A 27,029-nucleotide genomic window follows, 5' to 3' on the forward strand; every position below is an offset into this window, starting at 1 on the left:
ATACTTCCCCATGGTTAGTTCATTTTAGACTGTTTTGCTGCTTTGTTAAAGCATCAGATGGCTCTTCATAGGTCAGAATCCTACTAACTTTACTCTCTTTTTGTCAGTTCTTTGCCACTCTGGTGAGACTACTACTTAGAGTGTTGATTTTGCTAAGGGGCTTGCTGAAATTTGAAACTTTATCAACATCCACTTACCATTTTTTTAATAACCCATGGAACAGTTGTCAAATAGCAACTGTGCTGGTTTCACACCAACCATCTAAATAATAATGCAGAGAGCTTAACTTCATCCACACAGAAGAATTTACTAACCTTTTCCTGCTTTTATATGCCATTTCCCCCTAGTTTGAACTGAGAGTCTTCACTGGTACTTTAAATATTTGGCACAGCTTTTCAAATAGGAATTCTTCGTTCCAGTATTTTTTAAATAAACATTTGAGTTCTACAATACATGCAGCCGATGCTAAGCTTGTTTTGTTTTCTGCGGTTTTTCTCACAGACTCAGCCTGGTCTGTTTTTACAATGGCCAAAGGGAGTCAGAGCCACATATCCCAGTGTTATATTCTTTTTGGTTGTTTTCACTTTGAATGTGAGAACAGTTATGTGGGATAAGCAGCTATGTGCTGATAATGAAGGTGGCTGGAATTGCTAGGCTGTACTGTACCACTGGACACAGGAAACAGATCTGTGATGAATTTCCCCTCCCTTGGAATAACTGGTTCTAAAACTGCCATTTGAAGCACAGTTATCACAAATAAGCATGCTTGAGGTCAGCAAACCACACAGCCCAATAAATAGGCAATAATGGGATACTGTGCTGTGACTGGTTGAAACAATCATTATGGCCAGGAACCACAAGCTCATGATGCCCCGAGCCTTTGCAATTGCAGCATGCCATTGGTTGCAGCCATGCCTCTTGGTTGTGCAGTCTCGCAATCCAATCCTGGAGCTTGTTGGAGCTCAGCTATTTGTGCTAGCCTTTGCAGAGACATGCTTTGTCATGGCATAGGATTGCATCCTGTGTCCCATACAGTCTTTTCTAAAACCTTCAGTTAACGAAAACAATCTACAAACGCATAGTGTTAATTGTGTAATGTAATTTAACTTACAGGCTCACCTTGTGGCAGCGTTTGAACAGAGCCTGGGAAACATGACCATTAGACTGCAAAGCCTTACCATGACTGCCGAACAGAAGGCAAGTTTGAAGTTCATTTTTATGTTACTCATAATCAAAGCAACAGAAAGACGGATTCTTGAATTGACTTTTTGAAATTAGGTTGACAGTAAGCGACTGCTTTGCAGTTAGGCTGCAGAGCAAAGTAAAACATCAGGATTTGATTGATTGATTGATTCAGTGCTGTCAAGTCAGTGTTGATTCTTAGCAATGACATAGATAGATTTTCTCCAGGATGGTCTGTCTTCAACTTGGTCTTTAAGGTCTCTCAGTGGTGCATTTATTGCTGTCGTAATCGAGTCCATCCACCTTGCTGCTGGTCATCCTCTTCTCTTTCCTTCAACTTTCCCCAGCATTATAAACTTTTCAAGGGAGCTGGGTCTTTGTAAAATGTGTTCAAAGTATGATAGTTTGAGCCTAAATATTATAAATATTATAAACATCAGGATGTGGATAAACATATTCATGTTGTTTTCGTATCCATAACCACTGGGTTATGGACTTGTTTTCCTGAGGCAACTTCCTGAGCCTTCCCAAACAATAGTGCATTGAAGAGGAGGGGCATAAATATTTTAAACAAACAAATAAATGAGAGAAGGACGTATTAGACCACTTATATCAGCACTCAAAAATTGACTAGTGTTTAGTTGCTTTTATTCCCAGCTCTCATTCCTCAAGGCCTTTCCAGATCAGACCTTACAACGGGGTCACGTCGTGTCTCAGAAGTGTGCTTCCACACTTCCTGTGTTGTGACACCGCAGTCCCTATGCGGACAGCAGGGTGCCGTTCACATTTCCAATGCCTTGTTTCGAATTTAATCACTGCAATATAGAGCTAGGATGTCGTATATCCGTCATAAGAAAGTTGCTGGTTTTTTGGTTGTTAGTTTCCATGAGACTGTTTCTCCTGTTGTTTACATTTTGAATGTGACTTGCCTGAATGGAGGCAATTTGCAGCTGTTGAACAGCTTGTCTGGAAAGCGCCCAAGCACACTCTCTCTCTCTCTCTCTCTCTCTCTCTCTCTCTCTCTCTCTCTCTCTCTCTTTTCATTTTCCCACCCACAAAATGTCCATGCCAATGCCTACATGCATTTGAGGGGTTACAAAGATGATGTCAAAGCAATCAATCTTTGTTTCATGTATATCACACATTTTCTCAAAAAACTGCCCTGGTTCCCAGGTGCTTTCACATTCAGGGAGGTTAGGGGGCCGGCCATGCCTGCTTAGTGCTTACCAAGTGGTAGAATAGCAACTTCAGCCTTCAGACTGTTCTCTAGGCCAATAATAATGTTTTGCTCTCATGTGGTATTTATTATAATAAATACTATATAAAATACTATATAGATAAATATAATAAATACTATATAAAAAAGGAAATAAATACTATTTTCTTGCATCCCCTTGCCCTATACATACCAACACTTAACTGCAAATGACAAATTTGCTATAAATTAGATTTATGTCTAGTACCCAATTTTTAACAATAGTCAATAGTATTTTCTCAGTCTGTAAAACTGCAATGTCTGATGTTTAAAGTAAAAAGTAATACAGGAGTAGAAACCTGACTCGCATGAACATTTGAGATGTTACCACATTCTCATTGACTTAAGTGGGATAAGGATTTAGACTTACATGTCCAGTTAGAATTGTAAACGTGGTAGGTCATCTTGATGAACAACCTGTACTAAGATGGAATTCTCTAAAGGGACATCCAGATGACTCTTAGCACTAGCACTTACATTTTTTTTTACATTTTTACACTCTTAGCACTAGCACTCTTGTTTGGGGCTTGCATTTCCTCTGCATTTGCAATTTAAAATTGCAAATTGCAAACTGCATTTATAGACATCTCATGACTCCATAAATCCAGCTTATTCCTCTCTGGTCTATACAGCTGATGAACTAGCATTCAGCCAGTAAGAGATGTGCCAGCCCCCTACAACTGGCTTCCTGCATTAAGCATGATAATATCCCGGGGAAAAGAATACTAGAATCCTTTTCCCAGGATGCTTTCTAAGCTATAAGATGTGCACTTCCACCATCACCCAACTTAGGAGCATGAGGTGCTACCATTTAGATATGCTCAAATGCCTGTGATGGATTAGTCTGCATAACCTAATACAATGTAGTGCAAGCATGGAAGAATGTGTATGTTGTGTGGTGTCTGTTAGTGAAATAACTATGTTATTTCTAACCTATAGTTTCTATAACTTCTAATTTCTAACCTATTACTATGTTATTTCTAACCTATGTTATATCTGTTAGTGAAATAAGTAATGTGGCTCAAATAAGTGAGTCAGGTTGTATATTGTAAGTTAGAACAAAGACACACTTGTGTGTAGTAGGGGTGTGCATGGAACCAGCTGGCCCGGTTCGAGTTGAGTCTGGACTGGACTCAAACCAGACCGGCCAAGTTTGGTCCGGCCCCCATCAACCCCCACTCCCCGGTCTGGGGGGGTTCGTGAATTGTTTAATTTTTTAAAAAATAGAATTAAAATACCTGTAGCCCCTTCGGGGGGCTTCCTGTAGGTCATGAGGGGGGGCCACGAAGGTTCCCCCCCCCACTGGCCTTTCAAATCACAGCCGTGGCCGGGTAAATGGAGTATTTTTGGCCCTTTCAGGCCTTCGTAACAGCACGGTGGCCATTTTGGCTGCCGCCACACATGCATTCATGGCCTCTGCGAGGCCTGGCATGGCCTACGGCATTGCAGAAAACAAAATGGCTGCCACGCATGTGCAAATGACCTCTGCGAGGCCATAGGCCATGCCAGGCCTTGCAGAGGCCATGTAGGCATGCATGGCAGTGGCCAAAATGGCCACTGCGCACCGTTACAGAGGCCTGAAAGGGTTGAAGATACTCCATTTACCCGGCCGCAGCAGTGATTTGAGAGGCCAGCAGGGGGAGGGGGTACCTTCGCGGACACACACACACACACACACACACACACACACACACCCTGAAGCCTACAGGAAGCTCCCTGAAGGGGCTACAGGTATTTTAATTTTATTTAAAATTTTAAAATAAAATAAAAAAATTGCAGACCTGTCCAGAGGTTTGGTTCCGGTCCGGATGGAACTGGGGGGCGGGGGGTTCAGTTCGATCCCGAACCTTCAGACCCCCGAACCTCCGTACCGGTCCGCACATCCCTATTGCGTAATCCACTGGTCTCCAGCCAATTTGACCTAAGGGATAGTTCTTCATGATTGATTAGACCATTAGAGTGATAGCCAAACCCAACTGCTGAGCCTTTTCACAATGAAAATCTTATACTTTTGCCAACTGTTCACTGTCCAGCCTGCTTAGTATCCCTTCTCTTAATTAATCAAGCATTGGATGAATCTATCCTTGATTAATTAAATATTGTCTAATATTTTAAAACCCTAAAATCTCTCAAGAAACAAGACTTCCTAGTAGCAGTAGGCCACTGCTGAGTCTTAGAGTCACACTCAGTCTTGGGAACCCATTAAATATTTATCTAGTTAATTGATTGTATTGTTGTTGCTAGTGAGGCAAACTTCAGTGCTTTTCAGGCTGCTTGACCACTTCTTGGAGGATTTAAAGATGTTTTTACTTTTTTGTGCTTCAGGATTCAGAACTGAATGAGTTAAGGAAAACCATCGAGCTGCTGAAGAAACAAAATGCTGCTGCTCAGGCTGCCATTAATGGAGTAATTAACACACCTGAGCTCGCCTGTAAAGGTAAAGAAAATATGCAACCTTCGCTTTTAATAACAGTGTAGCACTCTGAGGCCATTCATACCCTTGGTAATAGCTGATGCAAAGTATCTTGCCAGAGATGGGCTGTATATTTAATCATTAACTCTCTCTGAACTTTTTTTCATAGACCTGTAGGCACATCATTACTAATAATGTTTATAGATATATAGCTCAGTAGACTATACTCCACCAATGCACGTACAACAGGCAGTTGTTTATACCAGGCATAAACTGGTAAGCACCTGCAATGGAGGTCAACTAGTGGTGGTTCTTGCTCAGCCATCTGAATAATTTTGCATTGCTTGCTTTTCTTTCTTGCTTATCTCTCTGCTGTCTCCTCCCTCCCTCTTTCTGCTGCAGTCTGCACCTCCATCCTTCTGTCATTTCCTCTGCTACCATCACCATGACCATTCTATCCCAGCATCCAAGATTATTCTTCCTTGTCCCTCCTCCTTAGCCACTACTGCTGTGGCAGTCCAGCAAATGAGATTATTCTGCTTCACTTCCTGTTCCTTCATAACTCAGTGATGCTATGCCAGCTGCTAGGGTAGTATGGCAGCATTCATCATGGTAGAGGAGATGATGCTAGTTGTGGTGCAGACAACGGCAGTGGGGAAATCTCCAGAGAGGGCTATCCCAGTTGCCTGTGTCGGCTTCAGAGGAGGTGCAATAGGAAACATTGATGATGCATGATGGCAGGTTGATGATGCATGATCATTAATGATGCATGATGGCAGGTTGATGATGCATGATGGCAGGATTCATGAGGAGGTAGCAAGAGAAAATGGACATGTAGACTAAAAAACAACTACTACTACTTTTTTAAAAAGTACCAACTTTGCTATGTATTTTACATATTAGCTCTCTGCAATTATTTGTTTGGAAACTGCAATTGATTGAAGATCCAAACCCTACTAGCTGCCTTCATGCTATTAGTTTTATAATGTTTGCAAAGAGGATTTGCAAGCTCTTATATAGGTTTTACATAGAATTAAACAACCACAAAAAGCATTTATTTTGTGTGTTTCCAGTTGAACTCATTTAGTCCTGTCAGACTGACTGCCAGATCAGAAAGTGAATGTATTTAACTATCTCAATTACAATCTAGGAAGTGGGACTTCCCAAACAACTGATTTGCGGATCCGAAGACAGCACTCTTCAGACAGTGTCTCTAGCATTAATAGTGCTACAAGTCACTCCAGTGTGGGAAGCAACATAGAATGTGACTCTAAGAAAAAGAAAAGAAAGAACTGGGTATGTGTGTTTCAGCAGAATACATCAAATGAATTAAAAACTGTTAGCGTGAATATTCTGGAAGATCCAGGGCATAGGCCATGTAAATACAGTGCCCTGAGCAAAGATGGGTATTATAGCTATCCAATAAATGAATTTTGACTTGTGTCCATTTTGAGGACTTCATGAAGTTGATGGCCAATTCAACCAGAGGTCAGCCCAAGAGCTCTTTTTCCAGGATTTTCTTTTCTCAGTGAAATGCAGTTGCAGTGGCAGTAAAATGCAGAGGCAAAGGGAAGCTACTATTTTCCTGGTCCTTCCGTTTGTGTTGCAGTGGGGTGGGAGTGAAATAAGGCACATATTTTCTTCAACAGTGGGGTAAACAGTAGCTGGGGAAGGGTACCATTTGCTTGCAAATATGTCACCGAGAAAAAAGGTCCAGCGCCCCTCCTTCCCATCACTGCTCTGACGAACATTGCAGTGTGACATGGCTGCATTTCCTTTGGAGGTGGGGAATGTTGAGATATCCAATGATAATTTTTCATATAATGTCTAAGTTGGCCCTCTATCTGAAAATTATATATTATAGTACAAATTTTTTGGGTTTTTACTGAAAAAATTAATTTTATGCTATAGTTTTTATACTGGTCATCTATGCATCAAGGGAGAATGGATGGATCTTTCACATAAATCAAATCATTATATGAAATCTAGCACATACACAGATTGAGGTGGATGACTAAGAGAAATGTGTGTCCATCAGTGTGAAGCATAAGAGAGAGCCAACACCTGCCTTGATTTCTTGGTTTAACTCTCAAACAAGTGTGTTAATTATGTTCATTCTACCTTGACCCTCTTTTAGCTATTGTCATGAAAATTGTGAAACTAAAACATCAAGCTTAATTTGTGATGTCAGTGCCACTCAGGTGGTTTCAAAATAATCATCTTTCACTTCCTGTTTCTTCATTGCTCACCATTTATGTATGCAAGGTCCCATGTGCTGGAGGAAAGGTACCTAATCTCAAACCCTTCCCCCACCCCTTTTTGTGAGATTGCTTCTTGTAATTTTATACAATTACAAAAGTGATATTGCTTTTCTTGTAATTGTACTGAAGCCCTTAGCTCCCATAGTACCTTCAAGTCCTAGGTTTCTGTGTGATGTATCCAAATAAATGAACACTTCCTCCCACCCCAGATGAATTACCCTCAAAGAAGGGTTAACATACTCCCCGAAGGCCATATTCAGCACCCCCCCCCAAAAAAAACCTTTTTGCAGGGAAAGCTCCCCTCAACAAGGCCTGCAGTTAAGTCTCTAGTATGAACTTCAGCACTTTCTTGCTATTTGATTCCTATCTAATCAGGGGAGTTGAACATTCCTTCAAATCTGTAGTGAGATTGGAAACAGGCCCAAAGCTTGGGTGCTTCCTCCCATTATTTTGTGTAGAACTGAATGCTTTAATCAAGAGATCCTATGATTATTTGAACATGGACTTCCCCCTAATCATGAATATTCCAACACCTTTTTCCTAGTGATTACATTATCCTAGGTTCGTGGAGAACCCAAGTTCACATAAATACAGGATCTCACAGGTTGGAAGTAGCTTGATACGACTGTTACTCTTCACATGAGGAGAGTGAAGTAGAAATGTGTGTCTGAAATCTGCTCCTGAGCTTACTGTACATGGTTTGGAGAAGTAGCTTTCAGGCAGACCCTAATTTCAGACTTTCTAATTTTGAGTGGCATATAGTTGGTTGTGTGACATCCTGTGCTGAACTGATACAAGGTCATTTGATGACATTTTAAGGACAGTGTAAATTTAGATTGAAATCTGTGCATCATCCTTCAAACTCTGTAAAATGTCTAGAACCATTTTATATTATAAGATGATTTCCCCCCCTTTTATTTCCCTCGTAAAATTGTTGTGTGTACTTTTTGGGTTTTTTTGGCTCGTGTTCGTCTGAGAAATCCTGCACTTTCCCCCATCATTGGCTTTATCTGTTAAAACTTGTCTTTTTTTTTCCCCCTTCCTTTTTTGCTTGCACTCTCTCTGACAGGTCAACGAGGTAAGAATGATGTATTTTAAATTCTAAAATTCGAAGCTAACTCATCCATTTACATGATTAACTCTGTCAGCATCAGTAACTTTGTCTGAGCCATGTCGCTTCATAACTGCAACCTGTAGGTAACCCTGTAATAAGATGGTGCCTGAGCTATGTCTCGTAATGGAAAGATGCACTTCAAAACAGAGCTTGTCAACAGCCAGCATTTTTGGAGCAACTCAGATACTGTCTTTTTAAAGGATATATAAAGATGTGAAGACTTGTGAAAAAAGAAATCTGTATTTCTGTTAATTCCTACTGTCAAAAAGAGGGTTTCTGTAACAGTTTTAAAGTTTTGCATGTTAAAAATTCTCTTTTCTTTTCTTGGTTACTTGGCATAAATATTTTATTCATAATCTCTTTTGTTTTGATTTTTTTTTCCCAGTTGCGCAGCTCCTTTAAACAAGCTTTTGGTAAAAAAAAATCACCCAAGTCAGCATCTTCTCATTCAGATATTGAGGAAATGACAGATTATTCTTTGCCTTCATCACCAAAACTGCCTCACAATGGCTCAGTCTCCACACCATTACTGAGAACTTCACATTCCAATTCTCTGTGAGTACAGTTTGCATGTTTTAAAAAATGTGTTTCTCTTATCATGATAGCATTATCTCTATCAAGGTTAGGTTCCATTTTTCCCCCTGATGCTATGAAAGAGCAAATCTTAAGACCAATTTGACTTCCTTCTCTTGAAGTTCTTTTCTCCAGCAGTTCTGTCTGTCTTAAACAGCTATACTTCTTCTCCACTATTTATATCCTTGTCCTTTCTCCACATATGATCCTCAGCTCTAAAACCTTTTCTCTACCATTGCCTTTCTGTCTTGCTGTGAATTGCCATCTTCTTCAGAAGGTTGAAACAATTTAGTGTGAATTCCTTCCTTTGACCTCTTGCTCTCTGAGTACATATATGCCATCTTTTTTGGTTTTTGACTGTGTTCATGAACCCTTCTAAATCCAGTCCTTCCCAATAAAATTACTGGGCAGCATCCAGTTTAAATTACTCATGAGAAGTCCTATTGAAATTGAGTGTCGTTTAGAGTAACTCTGGAGTAGTACTGTTGAGTAATTTAGTCTAGATGCTGCTTATTTTTACCAAAGTTTCCAATTACCTTTTGAATTGCTTTGAAGCATTAATTACAACTATATTATTCAGAAGAGATGGTTAGGAAATTTATTCACACATGCTTGTATCTGGATAAGGGCTGGTTATCACACCATTACATTGTAGTCAGATAGGCATACAGAGATGCACAATGAACCATACACACGCATACCTGTGTGTGAATTCACACCTGTGTGAACCTGACTACAAAAATAAATATGCTTCTCATCAAACCTGAAGTGTCTGCATGTGCGATGAGAAGTGTTCATTGTGCGATGAGAAGCATATTTATTTTTGTAGTCAGGTAAGTAAATTATAAAATAGAAATGGGCCCTAACAATTTTATTGCTTCCTCCTGGCTGTTCATTGTACAGTGGTACTTAAAATCTCAGAGCATATCAGTTCCTGAAACACTGAATGAAGCAGTGAGAGGACATTATTCAAACACCCAATCCATTTAGTGGCTTTGATAAAATTTGTACCAAAAAAATGCAGTGATTGTTTCCAAGAGACAGGAGACATTATCAAAAGCCTTTGAGGGTGTTCAGGAATTGGAACTGAATGCAAACAATGTTGCAAAGACTGGCTACATTATGCACATGCAATCTTCACTGCCAGTACAACTTTCTAGTGTACTATTTACAGTGAACTATTTGTGATAGTGAGAGGCAAAAATAGAGACTAGAACAGAGTATCCCTGACCCAGAGAAAACCAGGCATCGCTGAAATGGGGATTTCTCAGAATGAAGGCAACAACCTTTCCTTCTCATTTTAAACATCTCATTAATCTTCAACCTCTTAATCTGACTTTCATCACTCTGAAACTATCCCATCCCTGTGGTACTGTACATTAGGCAAAGCTTAAAGCCATGAAAATGTTCATGTCTTTTATGAAGGTGCCTGTCATCAGTCAAAAATACTCTGTGAGAATGACAAGTCTTGACAAGTACCTGAGGAGTCAGTGGGCGGTAAACAACCAGGAAAGGAAAATGCAGAGCACCAGGTTGCCTGGGGCTTGCACACTGATTTATTTTCTTTCTGATGGTAACCTTTATTAAAATACAGATGAGTACAATGGAGACAGATGAGCACATAAAGGCAATGAGACTATTCAACCCACATATCTCCAGCCGGAAAGTCATCCAAGTCAGATTCTGTTTTCTACAGACATATTGTACAGTACTCAAAATCTGTGTCATAGGTCATATTTGCAAATCTGAATTGCAAGGTCATATTTCTTCACTCAGGTTTGTCTTGTTTAACATATAGTTTGCTGCAGTCTGTACACTTGACTCCTCCTTAATGGGAGAAGGGAAAAACTGTGTGTCATAGAATGTCCTGCTGGTACTTTATGCTTCTGAGTCTGAATGTGGAATCCCACTCAGCAAAGTGTATAACCTCAGTCCAGAGTTCAGCAAGTGTGAGCATGAAATTCACACATATGGTGAATGTTCTGTTCACTGCCCTGGGGCTGGAGCAGTTTCATATGTATGAAAGAATGCACACACGATTGTACGGCCCTGCTAACTGGGCAAAGAGGCACCTTTTTAACGTGATGATTCTCTTTATTTAGCAGGGGGAGAGCAGCTGGCCCTATCCACCCCCAACACAGTACCTGACTGTTGCTGGTGTTTGGGATCCATCTTATTTATTTGTTATTTCTCTATGTAAACCGCTTTGGAAACTTTTGTTGAAAAGCAGTGAATAAATATTTGTTGTATATTAAAGTAAACTAGCTGAACCGGCACACAGCATCTGCGCCGCTAGTCTCTCCTCGCTGCTTCCCCCCCTCCCTTCCACCCAGTCCGCTCCCTGTCATTTTCGCCTGCTGGCCACCTCCACTGCCAGGGCCTGCCGCCGCCGCCTCACCTGCTGCCCGCCACAACAGCCCCAGTTGCTGCGCCAGCCTCCGCCTGGCCATTTTTGGGATCCTGCTGCCGCTGCCACCACCCACCCAGCCGGACTCCTCTTGGCGGCGTGGCTCAGCCTCCGTCACTTCCTTTCCTCTAGCCACCCTCCCTAGCCAACCCCAGCTGCCAGAGCGGCAGCCCCTCAGCCTCAGCCTCCCCCTCCGGGCTCCTCCAACCCCCATCTGACATTTCCCTCAGTCCCAAACTCTCACAGCGTGTCGCGAGAGTTACGCCGCCAAATCCTGGGCACGCATGCTGGCTAAGAGAATTAAATATATAGATAGATGGCAAATCACTCAGGTACATAGAGCCATACATGCCTATTGATATATCTGTGCAAAAGGAAGGTAATCCAAGGTAGCATATTGAAACAGAAGGTTTCTGTCACTCCAGAGAAAATTATTCCAATTTTCCTATGACTTTTTATTTTTAAATGTTTTTCCCCTTCATTTGCTTCATGACAATACTGCAAATGAACAAAAGGTTAGCAGAACAATCATAAATCTGTTACAGACTGAGATTGATCTGTCAGTAGGCAAAGCTCCAGGGGTGTGAAGAAGTATGTGTGTTCTCCTAAACAACATTTATTTTATTTTACGAATTTATACTCTGTCTCTCTAAACAGTTCGCGGTGGTTTATAGTGACTACCGTCAGGTACATCATTGCTGTAGCACTGACTTGTGTGAACAAGCACTGTGGTACCTATGTCTGCCAATCAGGAACTTGCTTATGTTAAAGAAAAAAGAAAAAAATATCAACCTTGGCACAAATAGCAAATGACTTTGAGCAGAATATTGTGTGAACATTGTGAACGTTTACAGAGGTTATTTCCTGGTGTGGACTATTGGTTATGTGTGGATTAAATAGAATGCTCTTTGGTATTTATCATCTAATATGTGGATGTTTAATACCAATTGTTTCTGTAAGGTTTTAGTGAAGAGTAGCATTTGCATCTAATTGCAGACAGCTCCTTTGAGAACCATGTGAGCAGAGTGCCTATATTTTCTCTTTGGCACTGTTTATTTTAAATGCAAATTGAAATTCTGTTGAGCAAGTGTTTATGTTTTGGGTTTTTTTTAATCCATAACTTGATACTAATAGATTTTTAAATCATAATTTTTCTTTAGAAGTGTCACCTTGATCTGTCATTTCTTGGCTGCAGTTCCATGTAATTGGTTTCTGATATTACTGAAAGAGGACAACCTGAAAGTGATGGATTTAGAAATTGCATGCAAGATGAAGAACATTGCCAGAAAATGGCAAAAACTATTGCTAGTATCTTGTGTGCTGGGAAGTAATTAAGCTGTTCTGTGAGGGGGAGAGAAAACTGGTGCCAAAAGCTTTAAAAGAAAACCTGAGAAGTTTAGAGTGAACAGGAATGTTTCATGTCTGAAAAGGTGTAGGGTTCCAAAGCCCTCCAGAATTGTACAGGGAGGCCCCAGCTGCATGCTACACCTGCCGAGTGCTAAATCTTTCCTTAAGACCATCAATCTCCAAGTGACTGCTGCTACTGTCTATGCCTCTTTAATTTACTTGAGATTTTCAAGCTGAATAGATTTCCCACGGAATGACTACCTCTCACAGCAGCTTAACAACTGAAGCTAAGTATAGGTCACAGTCAATATGATAGTTTCGTGTCCTGATTCTATTAACTGCCAAGGTACCTTCTTCTTCTTCTTCTTCTTCTTCTTCTTCTTCTTCTTCTTCTTCTTCTTCTTCTTCTTCTTCTTCTTCTTCTTCTTCTTCTTCTTCTTCAGGCTGAGACAGTTTCTTATGCTTGTATCCCATTGATCTTGTCATTGGTTCCAGGCCAAAACAAAACAAAAAACTTGTTGAAGCCAGGATATGAAATCTTTCATTTTTGCAAACATTGAGACGTTGTTTTCCAAGCTCTGTGTCTGTCTGTCTCTCTCTCTCTCTCTTTATCTATCTATCTGTTTTCCATTGCCCCTCAGGATTTCGGAATGCACTGATAGCGAAGCTGAAACAGTCATGCAGCTGCGAAATGAGCTGAGAGACAAAGAAATGAAGCTTACTGATATCCGCTTGGAAGCTCTGAGTTCTGCCCACCAGCTTGACCAGCTCCGGGAGGCCATGAACAGGATGCAGGTAGGAATGTGTTGCAACAGCCCCACCCTAACTCTTTTCTGAGCTTCTCTGTCAAGGAATTCACATCCCTCTATATTTACCATTCCAGAGGCAAAACCTTTAGGTCATGGTCATTAAAGTTGCCAATAATTGTCACCAGTGTATGCATATTGGGGTTGGGGAGATACCACATATATCAGTAATTTCTGTTTCATAAAAACTTATTTTAAAAAATCTGGCTCTTCAACTCCCATTATTAGGGTTAGGGTTTTGGTAGGCAACCAAAAAATGTATGCTCATCAGGATTTTCCCCTCCCACAAAGGTGAGGTCTTGTTCCTGACTTGCGCTGTACCTCAAAAACAGGCTTGAAAATGGGTGGCAGGGATGATCCCGGCAGTTGTGCTACAGTTTGGAAGGCCTTGGAAAGTCAGTGCAGTCCCCTTCATGGTTTCAGTTCCAAGCCAAAAAAAGAAGGCTGGGCCTTGAAGTGCAGCAGCAGGACATAAGTTATATACACAGGAAACTGCATTATACCAGGCAGTTGGTCTCTCATCATTGTCTATGCTAACTGGCAGCAACTCTGCAGGGTTTCAGACAAGAACGTTTTGGAATATCTGCCAACCCTACATAGATACATCAAATATTGAACCTGGGACCTTCTGCGTGCAGAGTTGGTGCTCTTCAACTGAGCTACAGTCCTTCCTTAGGTCCAGCAGTCCACTTCAACTCTAGAAAGGAAAACTGGAGCTTATCTGTTGGCTCTGTGTTTCTGAAGCACTCCAAGTGCCTCAAAAATGCAGGTACCAAGCAAGCTCCCACCATCCTTTTTATCTAAAAGACGGGGAAAGGTAGCAGGAACATATTGGTTTGGTTGTGTGCTGAGTCATTCTAAACACCTTGGAAACATCACAGCCAAACAATCCCTAGCCTTCCTCTCAACCTTGGAGCTGTGGAAGGAAAGGACAGAAAATGTTCTTGTCGTTACTCTGGCCTCCTGAGAGCCTATGGAGATGTTCTCCTTCCCCGTCAGCTTCAGAGCTGGGAGGCAGACTGGGGCCCAGCAAGATCACTAAGTGCAACGTTATACTTTCCCTTGTGAATGTGGCAAGAATTGCAGAACTGTGCATGTTTGTATTATGCCTACATCTCTCTCTTGCTCTCTTTTTTAAAAATAGCTGAAAAAATATGTGCCTCCCATTTCCTTCATTGGCTGATTTACTTTTTCTAATCCAGAGTGAGATTGAGAAACTGAAAGCAGAAAATGACCGGCTGAAGTCTGAAAATCAAGGCAGCTGCAGCAGGGCCCAGTCTCAGGTTTCCATTTCATCTTCTCCCAGGCAGTCTTTGGGTCTCTCACAGCACAGCCTGAACCTTGCAGAGTCAGCTAGTCTTGGTGAGCACATGTAAAGGGCAGTGGGCAGGTTTTAATCTGTATTAAGAACGTAATATGTTTTATAATTACTTATGCGGTAAATAAATAAAAAACATAAAGATGGCTGCTGGCAAAGGTGTGAAAGTGTACGAGGTGGAAGAAATCTTTACACTACAATATCATCAGCAGCTCGATTATGCTTTAAGGGGTGCCATTCCTCTATGCCTGCAGCCACACAGAATCATGTTCAGAATCATTTATTATACCAGAATGCATTTTCCCCTTAAGAAAACTTAGGACTGGGTCTCACGATCAGTGAGACCCGGTTTCTTCCAGTGTGCGGGGAGAGCGGGCTAAGCCCGCTCTCCCGCACACGAGTGGGCAGGGAGCCCTGGGTGGCCGGATCAGGAGCCCTGGGTGGCCAGATCGGCCACCCACACGATTGCCAGCTCTGTGACAGAGCCAGAGGGGGCTGGGGAGCTTGGGGGCCGCGCAGCCCCCAGAAGCCCCAGTATGCCCTGCACAAGCACGCAGGGCATACTGGGGAGAGCTCCGGAGCCGGGAGGCAGCTTTTCGCCTCCCCTCCGGGGGTCTACTCACGAGTAGCCATGGCGCGGAGTTCATGACCAGATTGCCCGGGTTTGCGGGGCACTCACTCCGCAAATCCGGGCTATGGGGAGGGCTACAGGAGTGGGTTACCCACTCGAGAACCACCGGGCTTGCAGCCGAGCCCGGTGGTTCTCACGATTAGCAAAAATCGGGCTAGGCTCTCCTAGCCCAATTTTTGCTAATCGTGAGAGTAGCCCCTTAGTGTTTCAGTGATCACTATAAGCAGTGGTTTTTCTGTTACTACTTAGGGGTCCATTCTAGACATCCTAAGCATACCTTTACATTGTTTTAAATTGGACATGTCCAAGGGAGTATGTACTTCACAATAATGCAGTGCAGAAATTGGCAATGGGCACAGAATTAAGCATCCTGGTTATGCTTTTGTTTTTTGTGAAAGCAACTTTCTAGATCATGTAGTGGCAAATATTAGCTAGAAAGAATGCCTGGTGACACCTCAGAAGCAAAAGTGGGCATTTGTGGCACCCTCTCTGAGTCCCTTGGGGCTCCCTTTTGTGCTGGGGAGCTAGAAGATGACACAGTTTCCCCCTCATTGCACTCTTCTACTCCATCACCAGCCTCCTGGTTCTGCTTGCTTGGTTCTCCAAATGAAACTAAGATAATTCATGTTTCCTACCCACAGACATACTGCTGGATGATCCTGGTGATGGTACTTCTCGGAAAGAAGGAGGCAGACATGTTAAGATAGTTGTCAACTTTCAGGATGAAGTTAAATGGAAAGAAGTGAGTTGTGTGTGGAGTCTGCTCTTCACCCCCCACTCCCCCCCCCGCTTCATTGCTAGATATCTGACTTGGGGTTTCTGATTGTATCTCTTTCTGAAGAGGGTTGCTGAAGCCCTCTTCAGATGTCATGAGGGCTGCAGGCGCTCACGCTTACAAGGGCAAAGGTGGAGAGGAGGTCCCACTGTCTCGCTGTCAATCACCCCCTTGCACCCAACAAATCTGCTTACAGCACTGTTTGTTTGAAGGGGAAACAAAAACAATCATGCAATTCTGTGACCTATGGCCTCAAGTAATCGAGGCTGCAGCTCATGAAATCGCTGTGGAACATGCTTACGGCACCTCTTGCTTCAGACAACAGTGCTGTAAGTAGGTTTGTTGGGTGTGAGGGGGGATCATTAGTGGGGCAGTGGGGCTTCCTCCCCGCTTTTGCCCTTGTAAGCATGAGCCCCTGCAGCTCTCATAACATCTGAAGAGGGCTATGGTGAGGCAATGTCTTTGCTTCCTGTAATGTAGCTCTACTGCCATGAGTCTTCAGGAGGAATAGGGTTTCATGTGCACTTCTGAGACTAGTTCTGTCGGTCCAAACCTCTGTTGCTGCAAGGAGGCCATCTCTGCAGCAGCTCTGCCTTGGTCAACTTGTTCATACTGAAGAGGATTTCCTGTGTCTGAAATATATCACTTCAGACTGCAGATGGAGATACACATGATGGAATGCTCCGCCATGAAAAAAGGGTTTTTAGAAAACTAGAATTTCAAGGAAAAGGTTAAGCTAAACCTGAACATCTATTTTTCTATTAATTCTCCTCCATGCAAAAACTTCCCTATAGAATCGGGTATTCTGAAGTGATACAGTCCACAGACACAGGCTTACTGCCTGAGACCTAGTGTCCCTCCTGAAAATGATTGATTACAATGAAATTTGATTGTTGGCTGACAGAAGAAAGTTAATGCTTGAACAGGATGAAAGGTTGGAGAAACTGTTCCAAGCATATTCCAATGTTTGGCATAGCTGCAGCAGCATCATAAAATGTCTAACATACATTTTGACTGGTCAACAGGAGACAGTCCATTTCAGGTTAAGGAACTTTCTGGATGATGAGCAGTAATATTTTTGGCCACTGATTCAGAAAAGATCCCCCTCATGGTGAAAGTAAAACTGCAGAATGTTCCAGAGAGTGAGCTTCCTACAGAAATTCAGGTCAGGTGCAAACCCACAGAACCTTGCCCTTTCCAGTCTCCATTTCTACGCTGCCTTCTTTTAAGTGCCCTCTGCAAGAATCTTTCCCTCCCTCCCTGCAGCACTGTGGCCATTTCTTCTTCGAGCTGAGGAAGAGAGAATTATGCAGTATTGAAATGACTTTCTTAGTTATCAAACACTGTGAGAGAAACATTCGTGTCTTCAGAACCACTTCCATTCTCAAAAGATACATTTTGGCTTGCTTCTTACTGGGACCTTTTCCCTTGCATTGCCTTTCATTGCCATCGTTGTTGGTTGAGCTCCAGTCTAGACACAGTGCCAACAGCCATGGGTGTTCTAAGTGCTGTGAAGTTCAGACCTGCAAGTACCCCAGAAACTTGGAATGAATAAAAGAGAGACTGAAGCAAACAGACGTAGCCTTGAGGAAAGAGATTTTCAAGTTCTGTCTTGTATAAACTGAAAATGCCTTGTGGCTTTTCTCATGTTTACTGGTTTTAAATTAATTTTTAAAGCAAATAATATTAGTAGGCTATGATCCAAGACCTACATCAGGTGCAGGGCAGTAGGAGAGGCACCTGTCTGTTAACAAACCTCACTTGTCATGTTTGAGGAAGCTTGCAGAAACATAGAAGAGGGCACTTTCTAACGTAAATCTCAACCCTGAAATTCATTTATGTGGGTCCAAATCACAAAGGCAGAGACAAAAAACATCCAGCTGGTTAGTCTGCAAGCTGTCCCAGCTTCTGTTTAGCTTGCAGGCTCAGTGTGGCGATGTGGTATGATTTTGTCGTCATTATTATTTATATATATATAAGGCCATATGTAGCACTTAATGAGAGGACAGTTCCTGTTCCAAACAGCTTGCTACCTAGATTTTTGCACAAGGGACTCAAGAGAGCAATAAGAACGGAATGGTCGCAGAGATAGAACAAACAGTTGTTTTTGTTTTTCAATTGTACATTCTTAAGCTTACATGTAGTAGGGAAGGGGGATGGGGCTATAGCTGAGTTGCAGAGTATCTGCTTTGCATGCAGAAGGTCCCAGGTTCAGTCCCTGGCATCTCCAGGTAGGGCTGCGAAAGACTCCTGCCTGAAACCTTGGAGAGCTGCTGCCAGGCAGTATAGACGATACTGAGCTAGATGGACCAATGATTTATTTTTATACTGCCTTTCATAAAGCATCCCAAGGCAGTTTACAAAAGTTGAAATGCAATAACATTGAATAACAGTCACATTCAAAACCTTGAAATCAGTCAAACAGTAAAAACCATAAAAGACCAAAAAAACAACCACCATAAAAAAGATAAACAGAAGCAAGAAAGCTGAGAGACCTGACAGCCCCTAAGGGGTAAAACCCTGAACAAATAAAAAGGTCTTTAGTTGGGGTTTTTTAAAAGCATCCACAGATGTCAAAGCACATACATTCACTGGGAGAGCCTTATACTGATTGACTCAGTATAAGGCAGTAGGGGTGTGCATGGAACTGGTTTCCATGTTGCCCTTCATAGCTGGGTCACATAAGCAGGCCATAACCTGCTCTGCCAATTGTCCCAACTTGCTGCTGAGCCACTCCAGTCCTCAACCGACTTGCCAGGGCATGTACTTCCCCAGTGGCTAAGGAGGTCTGGAGTTCATACATCATCAAACCGTGGTTCGGTTTGAATTTAACCGGTTCGACCATAGGGAATAATGAGAAATCAAACCACCCAATTATTCCCCATGGGTAACACCTAGAGACACCAAAGAAGGTTGGTGGTAGGACATGATGGGTGCTACCTACCACACAACCCACAAAACAATCAGGCAATTGGATGATTTTTAATGTATTTTGAATTGAACCCTAAGTTGACCTAAAGGTAAAGTGTGCCGTCGAGTCGGTTTTGACTCCTGGCGACCACAGAGCCCTGTGGTTGTCTTTGGTAGAATTCAGGTGGGGTTTATCATTGCCTCCTCCTCAGCTCCAGTATGAGCTGATGCCTTTCAGCATCTTCCTATATCGCTGCTGCCTAATATAGGTGTTTCCCATAGTCTGGGAAATATACCAGCAGAATTCGAACCAGCAACCTCTGACTTGATAATCAAGTCATTTCCCCTCTGCGCCATTAGGTGGCTTTAGGTACTGCTTAGGGACACCAAAGCAGGTTGGGTAATAGGGTATGATCAGTGCTATCTACTAGCCAACCTGCAAAACAATCAGGCGATCCAGTGAGTTTTAATGAATTTTTTCTAAGTTGACCTACTGACACAGAAAAAAATTCAAAAATGCATTAAAACTCACTGGATTGCCTGATTGTTTTGCAGATTGGCTGGTAGATAGCCCCCATCACACCCTACTACCCAACCTGCTTTGGTATCCCTAGGTACAATCCATGGGGACTAATTGGGTGGGGTGGTTCGAGTCCCTCATTATTCCCTATGGGCAAAACAGTACAGTGCCATACAAATGAAACTTAACACCGTCCAAAAAGGGAATCCCCCAGCACAGAACACAACATATGGCACACAAAACACGGTCCAAAAAATAATCGCTGACCCAGGCTCTGCTAGCCACAGTGCCCGGTGCCCATGCTGCATCGCTGGCACAAGTTCCTCTCTCACACACGGACCCACACACAGTTGTGACTCCATTGCAAAAGCAGGCTTTGTAAGTATAGCCATAAGCTGAGCTCAACTAGAACAACCTCTTCAGCGCAGCCACATTTTTGATCGAGTACACCTGACCTTGCAAAGCAGAATGCAGATTTCAGACAGAGCAGACCACCTAAGAGCAACTACCATTTCACCCATATTTTAAGAGTACTGTACCTTGCAATGCTAATGCAGAGTCAGATTGCAGAACAGAGTCTCCAGAGCAGTGAGTGAAGCACAAGGCCAGACATGGAGCTTGCACAGTCACCAAGAAAAATCTCAAACACACACACACACACACCCCTCTGCCACTGTCCATTTCTCACCGTCTCATCTCAAAAACAACACAAACCACCACAACTCAAGGAAGGCAAGCACCCGAATTGTGCCTTTTCCCATCTGAAATACCCAGCAACAGAACAGCAAGCATATTATAAAGAGTGCATACTTCCCTGACAATTAGTCTTTTTTCTTCTCTTCATGTCTGGATAAAAAGTTGGCCTACAGACATTGGCTGGGCCCCGGCTGTGCTCACAACCTGCCTGACACATGTCAGTCCACCTAATTATCATGGGCCGTGCATGCATATCTGTCTGTTCCACTTGGGTAAAAGGTTAGCAGTAACACAATAACAGTAATGATGACACAAAAAGTCAAACTCCTGCATGCTCAACCATGGCCTCTGGTTGGTGCTGGCCTCTGGCACCAGTCCATCATCATCCTGAGTGGTGGTGTATGTGCGTGTCTGCAGGTGTATCAGCAGCATTAACAGGCAGACTGTGACACATCTATGGGTTGGCCAGTGTGGGGTGAGCTGGCAGTGATGCTGCAGTGGGTGGGGGTGACCCTGAGGCACTCACCTTCCACGTCCCGCTCAGGATAGCCCAGCAGAGGTGGGATGGCCTTGAGAAAGTCCAGCTGCTCCACCAAGCCAGCATCCAAGAGCAAGCGATGGGATGTCACCACATCCCTGGTCATGGAGAACACTGGACACTCTCGCTCTAGACACTGGTTGGTGGGCATGAGAGGAGCCATCCGGCAACTGTCACCAAGTCCAGCCAGATTTGGCGATGCGTCGCCCAAAACTGGATCTACTCCATCTCCAGGTCCTCCACTGGCTCCTGCAGGTACTGCATAATGCTCTGCTTGGCACTGATGCAGGGCATGGTGGGTTGCTCCCATGCCCCGGGCAAGACACCAAGGCAGCCCCGTTTGAACCACAGCATGGCTGGAAGTGCTGTCTGTGTTGGCACTGCTAGGGACACCACACTTCTGGACTGGGAAGCGGTGGTGGCGCTGCTGCTGGATGTGGACTGTGCACTAAAAGTAGGCACTCCAACACCCACCACCTGGTTCAGACCCAGCCTCTTCTCCACTGCCTGCCTAACCTCTTGAACCAGGAGGGACCTGCACCTGGGCAGCTTGCCAGGGGTGATAGTGTTGCCCTTCATGGCTGGGTCATATAAGCAGGCCATAACCTGCTCTACCAATTGTCCTAACTTGCTGCTGAGCCACTCCAGTCCTCAACCGACTTGCCAGGGCATGTGCTTCCCCAGTGGCTAAGGAGGTCTGGAGTTCATACATCATCTTCTCCAGGAGAAGAGCGGTGGGGAAAGCCTGGCTCAGTGGTGTTGCCCCGCAAACAAGCTGTTCATGGCAAGAAAAAATGGCCAGAGCGTTGAGACAGGCTCGAAATGAGCTTCCAGTCTGTGTTGGACAGGTCACATAATCCCAAGTTACACTTACTCGCCAGGGCATGGATGGCCACCTCTTGTTCCTGCAGGCATTGGAGCAAGAGAACGGTGGAGTTCCACCGGGACTCAACATCACTAGGGATGAGGTACCCAGGTAGGCAGAGCTCAAGCTGCTTCTCCCTGAGCATCCACCTATCCTTCTTGCTCTGGTGCAAGTAGGCTGCTATCTTGCAGCACATCTCCACAAGAGCAGCCATGGCAGCAGCAGGACCTCCAAGGAGGAAGCCCTGACTTTCCCTGGCCTAGCCTCCTTAAGGCCAAGGACGTAGGTAGTAGCATCATGACCAGGTGCAGAGTGTGTGCCATACAACATCTGGACACAAACTGCAGCTGGTGGGCTACCCTCAACTTGTTGCAACCATTGTTGGCACCAGGAAGTCTCGGCAAAATTTTGGCTGCCCGGACAGCCATTCATCCACCTTGCATCTGATGACTACCTACAGCTCATCCACTGGGTGGTCTTATCTAGAGGCTCTACATGTAGCACAGCCCACCTGCCCTTTGCTGCATAGGAGGGCCTGGCCATGCAAATGATGTCCTCTCTCTATCCTACCCACACCAGTGTGCCATGAGGGACAGGAAATCAGCCTCCATCTCACTACACTGATCCACAGATCTGTAGTGAAGTACAGACTGGTGTCGGGCCCTGCTGACACCAGCAGCCCAGACACAACCTCCCTGCATGCCTGGTACGGGGAGGACACCACCAGCTTGCTGAAGGTGGTGCGTGAGGGGGAAGCAGCTGGAATAGCCAGCAGAAGCCAGCGTTCTCCACCATCCAGAATGGCTTGTTGTCCAGATCCATCATCTCTCCAGTGGCCCACATAACGAGACATGACACTGAACGACCAGACCACTTGCCCACTGACTACACCCACTGTGTGACTGGCAACATCCCCTGCTTGAGAGCACGAACACATCCCTTGCCGCCGTTAGTCGCGGGCACATCAGCAGCCTAGCATTGCCAGCAGGAGCAAGGACACCAAGATGCTGTTGTTGGAGTTGCCTCCACATTGACAATGTCCCAAGATGCTTAGCGTCTTTGCCCTTGCTATCCTCTGCCCTGCAGTGGGTGTAGACAGCATGTATAGGCTCACCTTGGCAGCCGTCAAAGTGGTCCCACACAGTGCTGCTGCTGGTCTTGGACCATTAAGGTCAGGGCTGTTCCATTTAGGCCCCCAGCTGTTTTTGAACTACAACTCCCATAATCGCCAGCCACAGTGGTCGATAGCCAGGGACTATGGGAACTGTAGGCCAACGTCTGCAGGAGGGCTGAAGTTGAGCAGCCCTGGTTTAGGTGGTGGTGGTATTACTGGGGCTGCTGGTTCCTGTGGGGAGCCACAACCATCGCCACCCTCCTGGGGCTGAGAAGGTCCAGGAAGGTCCCTCCTCTGCTGCTGGGCCTTAGACAGAGGCTTATCTCTGTCTCTTTATTTTTCTTTTCTTTTGCAGTGCCAGCTGCTTTTTGTTTTCCTAAGTTACAGCACTCCAGTGACTTAACCAGTTGCTATTTTTATTTCTGTTCTTTTTTGGGGTGGTTCAACTGCCACTCCCCATCTGCCCTACCCCCAGCTGTTGAGTGCCAGTGTGTGCAGAGCAAGGCAAGGAAGGCACTAATGCAGGGCAAGGGAGCCAGCTCTTTCTCCAGAGATCCAAAAGCAGAGTGAAGCCAGGCAGGCACTGCCTGGCTTTAAATATAGTTTAAAGCCTTTTTGCTGCCCCTTCCCTCATCCCCCCACCCCCACCCCGCAGCAAATGTGGACAGAGTTGCCCTGACAATAATCTGATCTGAATGATCATGAGCCAACCAGGAGAATGGAGATCTCTAGCCAACAGGAAGGCAGTGGCAGAAAACCATTCAGCAAGGGAGATGTAGACACTTGTAAACACACCATAGAAAATGGTGGCTGCCATAGATTTTCGAACCATTGAACCAGTTCGATTGAAACTGGGCTTCAGTTCCGTTCAAACATGCACTGGCCGCCTCCTTTTGAGGCTGGTCCAGTTTGCATTCAAATCAGTTGAACTGAGCCAGTTCAGATCAAACTGGTTCTGCACATTCCTATAAGGCAACTTCCTGTGCTCTTGTGGCAAAACAGGCATTGTGCCAAAGGCTTCATGGAAAAGGTGGGTTATAAGGACAGTGTTGAAGAAAGTAAAAGAGGGAAAGTAAAAGGCAGATCCAAGCATAAAGGGAAGCAAGGGAGAAAGAGCAAAGCTATTTGAAGGTGCAGGAGCCCTTTCGATGATTGAAAGTGACAGAGCTGAAGGAGTGAAGGTCGCAGACATTTTTTTGTTTTCCTCTTTTGAAAGGTGTGGTCTTGTCAGTGTAATATAATAAATGTAAAACAGTGGTAAAATGTGTTGCCATAAACATGTTGATAGTTCTTTTTTTTAGTACCCACAATGAGTAATGTTTCAGTTGAATATAAAAACAAAGTTAGGACAAGGAAGGAAACAGTTCTGGTCATCCATGTTTACTGTGCAATTCTGAGCTACAAATAGACTTAATACAAATATTAGAGTTTACGAGCATGACAGAACATTTCGTTTGCTCCAATTGCCAATTGTCAGGTGACTGAAGCACTGAAGGAAGCACACTCAGGTCTTTGCTAAAAATTTGTTTTGTACAGGTGAAACTCGGAAAATTAGAATATCGTGCAAAAGTCCATTAATTTCAGTAATGCAAATTAAAAGGTGAAACTGATATAAGAGACAGACGCATTACATGCAAAGCGAGATAAGTCAAGCCTTAATTTGTTATAATTGTGATGATCATGGCGTACAGCTCATGAAAACCCCAAATCCACAATCCCAGAATATTAGACTATTACATGGAACCAAGAAGACAAGGATTGAAGAATAGAACAATATCAGACCTCTGAAAAGTATACAGTGTACTGTGCTTGATTGGCCAGCAAACTCGCCTGACCTGACCCCATAGAGAATCTATGGGGCATTGCCAAGAGAAGGATGAGAGACATGAGACCAAACAATGCAGAATTGCTGAAGGCCGCTAATGAAGCATCCTGGTCTTCCATAATACCTCATCAGTGCCACAGGCTGATAGCATCCATGCCACGCCGCATTGAGGCAGTAATTGCTGCAAAAGGGGCCCAAACCAAGTACTGAATACATATGCATGCTTATACTTTTCAGAGGTCCGATATTGTTCTATTCTTCAATCCTTGTCTTCTTGGTTCCATGTAATATTCTAATTTTCTGAGATTGTGGATTTGGGGTTTTCATGAGCTGTACGCCATGATCATCACAATTATAACAAATTAAGGCTTGACTTATCTCGCTTTGCATGTAATGCGTCTGTCTCATATATCAGTTTCACCTTTTAATTTGCATTACTGAAATTAATGGACTTTTGCACGATATTCTAATTTTCCGATTTTCACCTGTATGTTTTGGAAGCCACCTGAAGATCATTCAACCAAAAGGCCTGATATATATCTTGAAGACGAATAAATAAATGAAGAGTAGTAGTGAGGTGCCAGTGCACATACAGAGCTCTTTGTGTTCAGGGACTGCCCAATTTGCATCTATGTAGGAAATTGCTAGTGTGTCTGTAGAGTGTTAGCCAACTCATAGACAAAACCAGGGCAGCAAATGCTCATGTATTTGGGACATGTGTAGACTGGAGCCCACATATGTACAACAGAGTCCTGAATTACAGTAAAAGATTTTTAATACACACAGGCATAGTCAGCTTCTCACAGCAACATTGCCAAGTCTAGCTTTCTTTTTAATAATAAAATGTATGTACACATTTAGGATTCTAGGCCTCGCCTCTTCCTCATTGGCTGTATTGGAGTCAGTGGAAAAACCAAATGGGATGTACTGGATGGTGTTGTTAGACGTCTGTTTAAGGTAAATAATGATTTTTGTTGTTGCTTAGGGTTCAAAGCAGAGCAACACAGGGGCTCGGGAGTGTGTGACCTTGCTTTGAAAGATGTCTAAGGGTTGTCTGGTGATTTTAAATTTTAAAAAGGAAAGAAGATGTCTAAGGATTTCCTATAAGCTATGTTACTTGATTCAGGAAGGGAAGAGTTGACAGGTTCATTGCATTAACAAGCATCACTAATATCTCTGAAGCTTGTAATTCTAGGAAATGTGAAGAGTTTCAGTTTAATTCGAGGTTTCCCCAATCTGATGCTGAAAAGCATACTAATATTAAATGTTGATTTCTCTTGATTATATATTGTATATGATATGCATTCATGAGAAGAGTAGGAGTACTGGCTGTCGTTTGCATGATACACTGCAAATGTTATTATGTTATACAAATATGAAAATAAATATGTATAAATAAATAAAAATTATTGGCTTTGAAGATAGAATTGAGATCCAGATATTTACTTTTTACTATGATAGAAACATATTGAGCTTAGGTGAGACAGTCAGTCTCCCCTGCATCAAATGTTCAAAGCAATATGCTCTTATTTGCCCTGTTAAGGAAAGCTTGTGGGCACCTATGATTCAGTAAGCTCACTGAATGACTCTGGGCCAGCCACTTACCTCTCGATCTAACCTACCTCACAGGGTAGTTGTAAGGATAAGCATGACCATGTACACTGCTCTGGGCTCCTTGGAGTAAGAGCGGGATATACATGTAAATAAAAAATGGAAATGAAATAGTGCATAGTGTTAAAGCTTCAGTTTTAGAGTTTTTATTGTATTTTAAATTGTTTTAATTATGTTAATATTTTAATGGTTTTATATTGTGAACCACCCAGGGACTTTTTTGTATGGGGCAGTATATAAATGTACTAAATAAATAAATAAATAAATAAATAAATGTCAACTTGCATATTTTCCCTACAGTATACAAGTTCCTTATGGTTGTTTCTTGTGTACTTCATTGCAAGGGAGATGCACATACTTTTACACAGTACACCATAGTCTGATAAGAGAAAGATAAAAACTTCCTTGCTGGATCAGATCAAAGCTCCATTTAATCTAACACCCAGTCTCCAAATGTAGACTGCCAGGTGCCTCTGGCAGCAAACAACCAAGGCATGAGGATCATGGCAAACCCCTGTAGTTGTCCCCCAACATTAACATTTGGTATTCAGACTACAATTACAGCTTTGTGTGCGCTACTCTCCTACTTAAATGGGAGATGTAACTACCAACTGTTTCACATGCAAGAAAAAGTTATGCATTCACACCCTTACCTGGCTGCACAACACCCCACTGAGTGTGGAGCCCATTGATGCTCCTTGCAAATGCACAGAGTTGCTGTGGTTCTTAAGAATTGAGTTAGTTCATATTTTAGGATGTTTCTCCCAATTGGAATTATGGGAAATGTGTCTTACGGCATGGATGTGGTTCTTAAGAGCCACAGAGTCTGCATATTTACAAGGAGCATGGATAGGATCTCCACAATCAC

At 43.3% G+C, this 27,029-nt stretch overlaps 1 protein-coding gene across 10 annotated transcripts in view; it reads left to right on the forward strand.

The window, feature by feature from the left end:
* Positions 1-27,029, forward strand: part of NAV2 (neuron navigator 2) — a 410,389-nt gene that overhangs the window by 359,880 nt on the left and 23,480 nt on the right. For all 10 annotated transcript variants that reach the window (XM_053286662.1, XM_053286663.1, XM_053286664.1 and 7 more), the window contains 8 exons: positions 1,114-1,197; positions 4,763-4,874; positions 6,001-6,146; positions 8,611-8,780; positions 13,194-13,347; positions 14,561-14,720; positions 15,949-16,049; positions 25,412-25,507. In XM_053286662.1, the coding sequence (XP_053142637.1) occupies positions 1,114-1,197; positions 4,763-4,874; positions 6,001-6,146; positions 8,611-8,780; positions 13,194-13,347; positions 14,561-14,720; positions 15,949-16,049; positions 25,412-25,507 (1,023 nt within the window). The remainder of the gene's footprint in view (positions 1-1,113; positions 1,198-4,762; positions 4,875-6,000; positions 6,147-8,610; positions 8,781-13,193; positions 13,348-14,560; positions 14,721-15,948; positions 16,050-25,411; positions 25,508-27,029) is intronic.

Source organism: Hemicordylus capensis, chromosome 1 (genome assembly GCF_027244095.1).
Source record: "Hemicordylus capensis ecotype Gifberg chromosome 1, rHemCap1.1.pri, whole genome shotgun sequence".
Lineage (NCBI taxonomy): Eukaryota > Metazoa > Chordata > Lepidosauria > Squamata > Cordylidae > Hemicordylus > Hemicordylus capensis.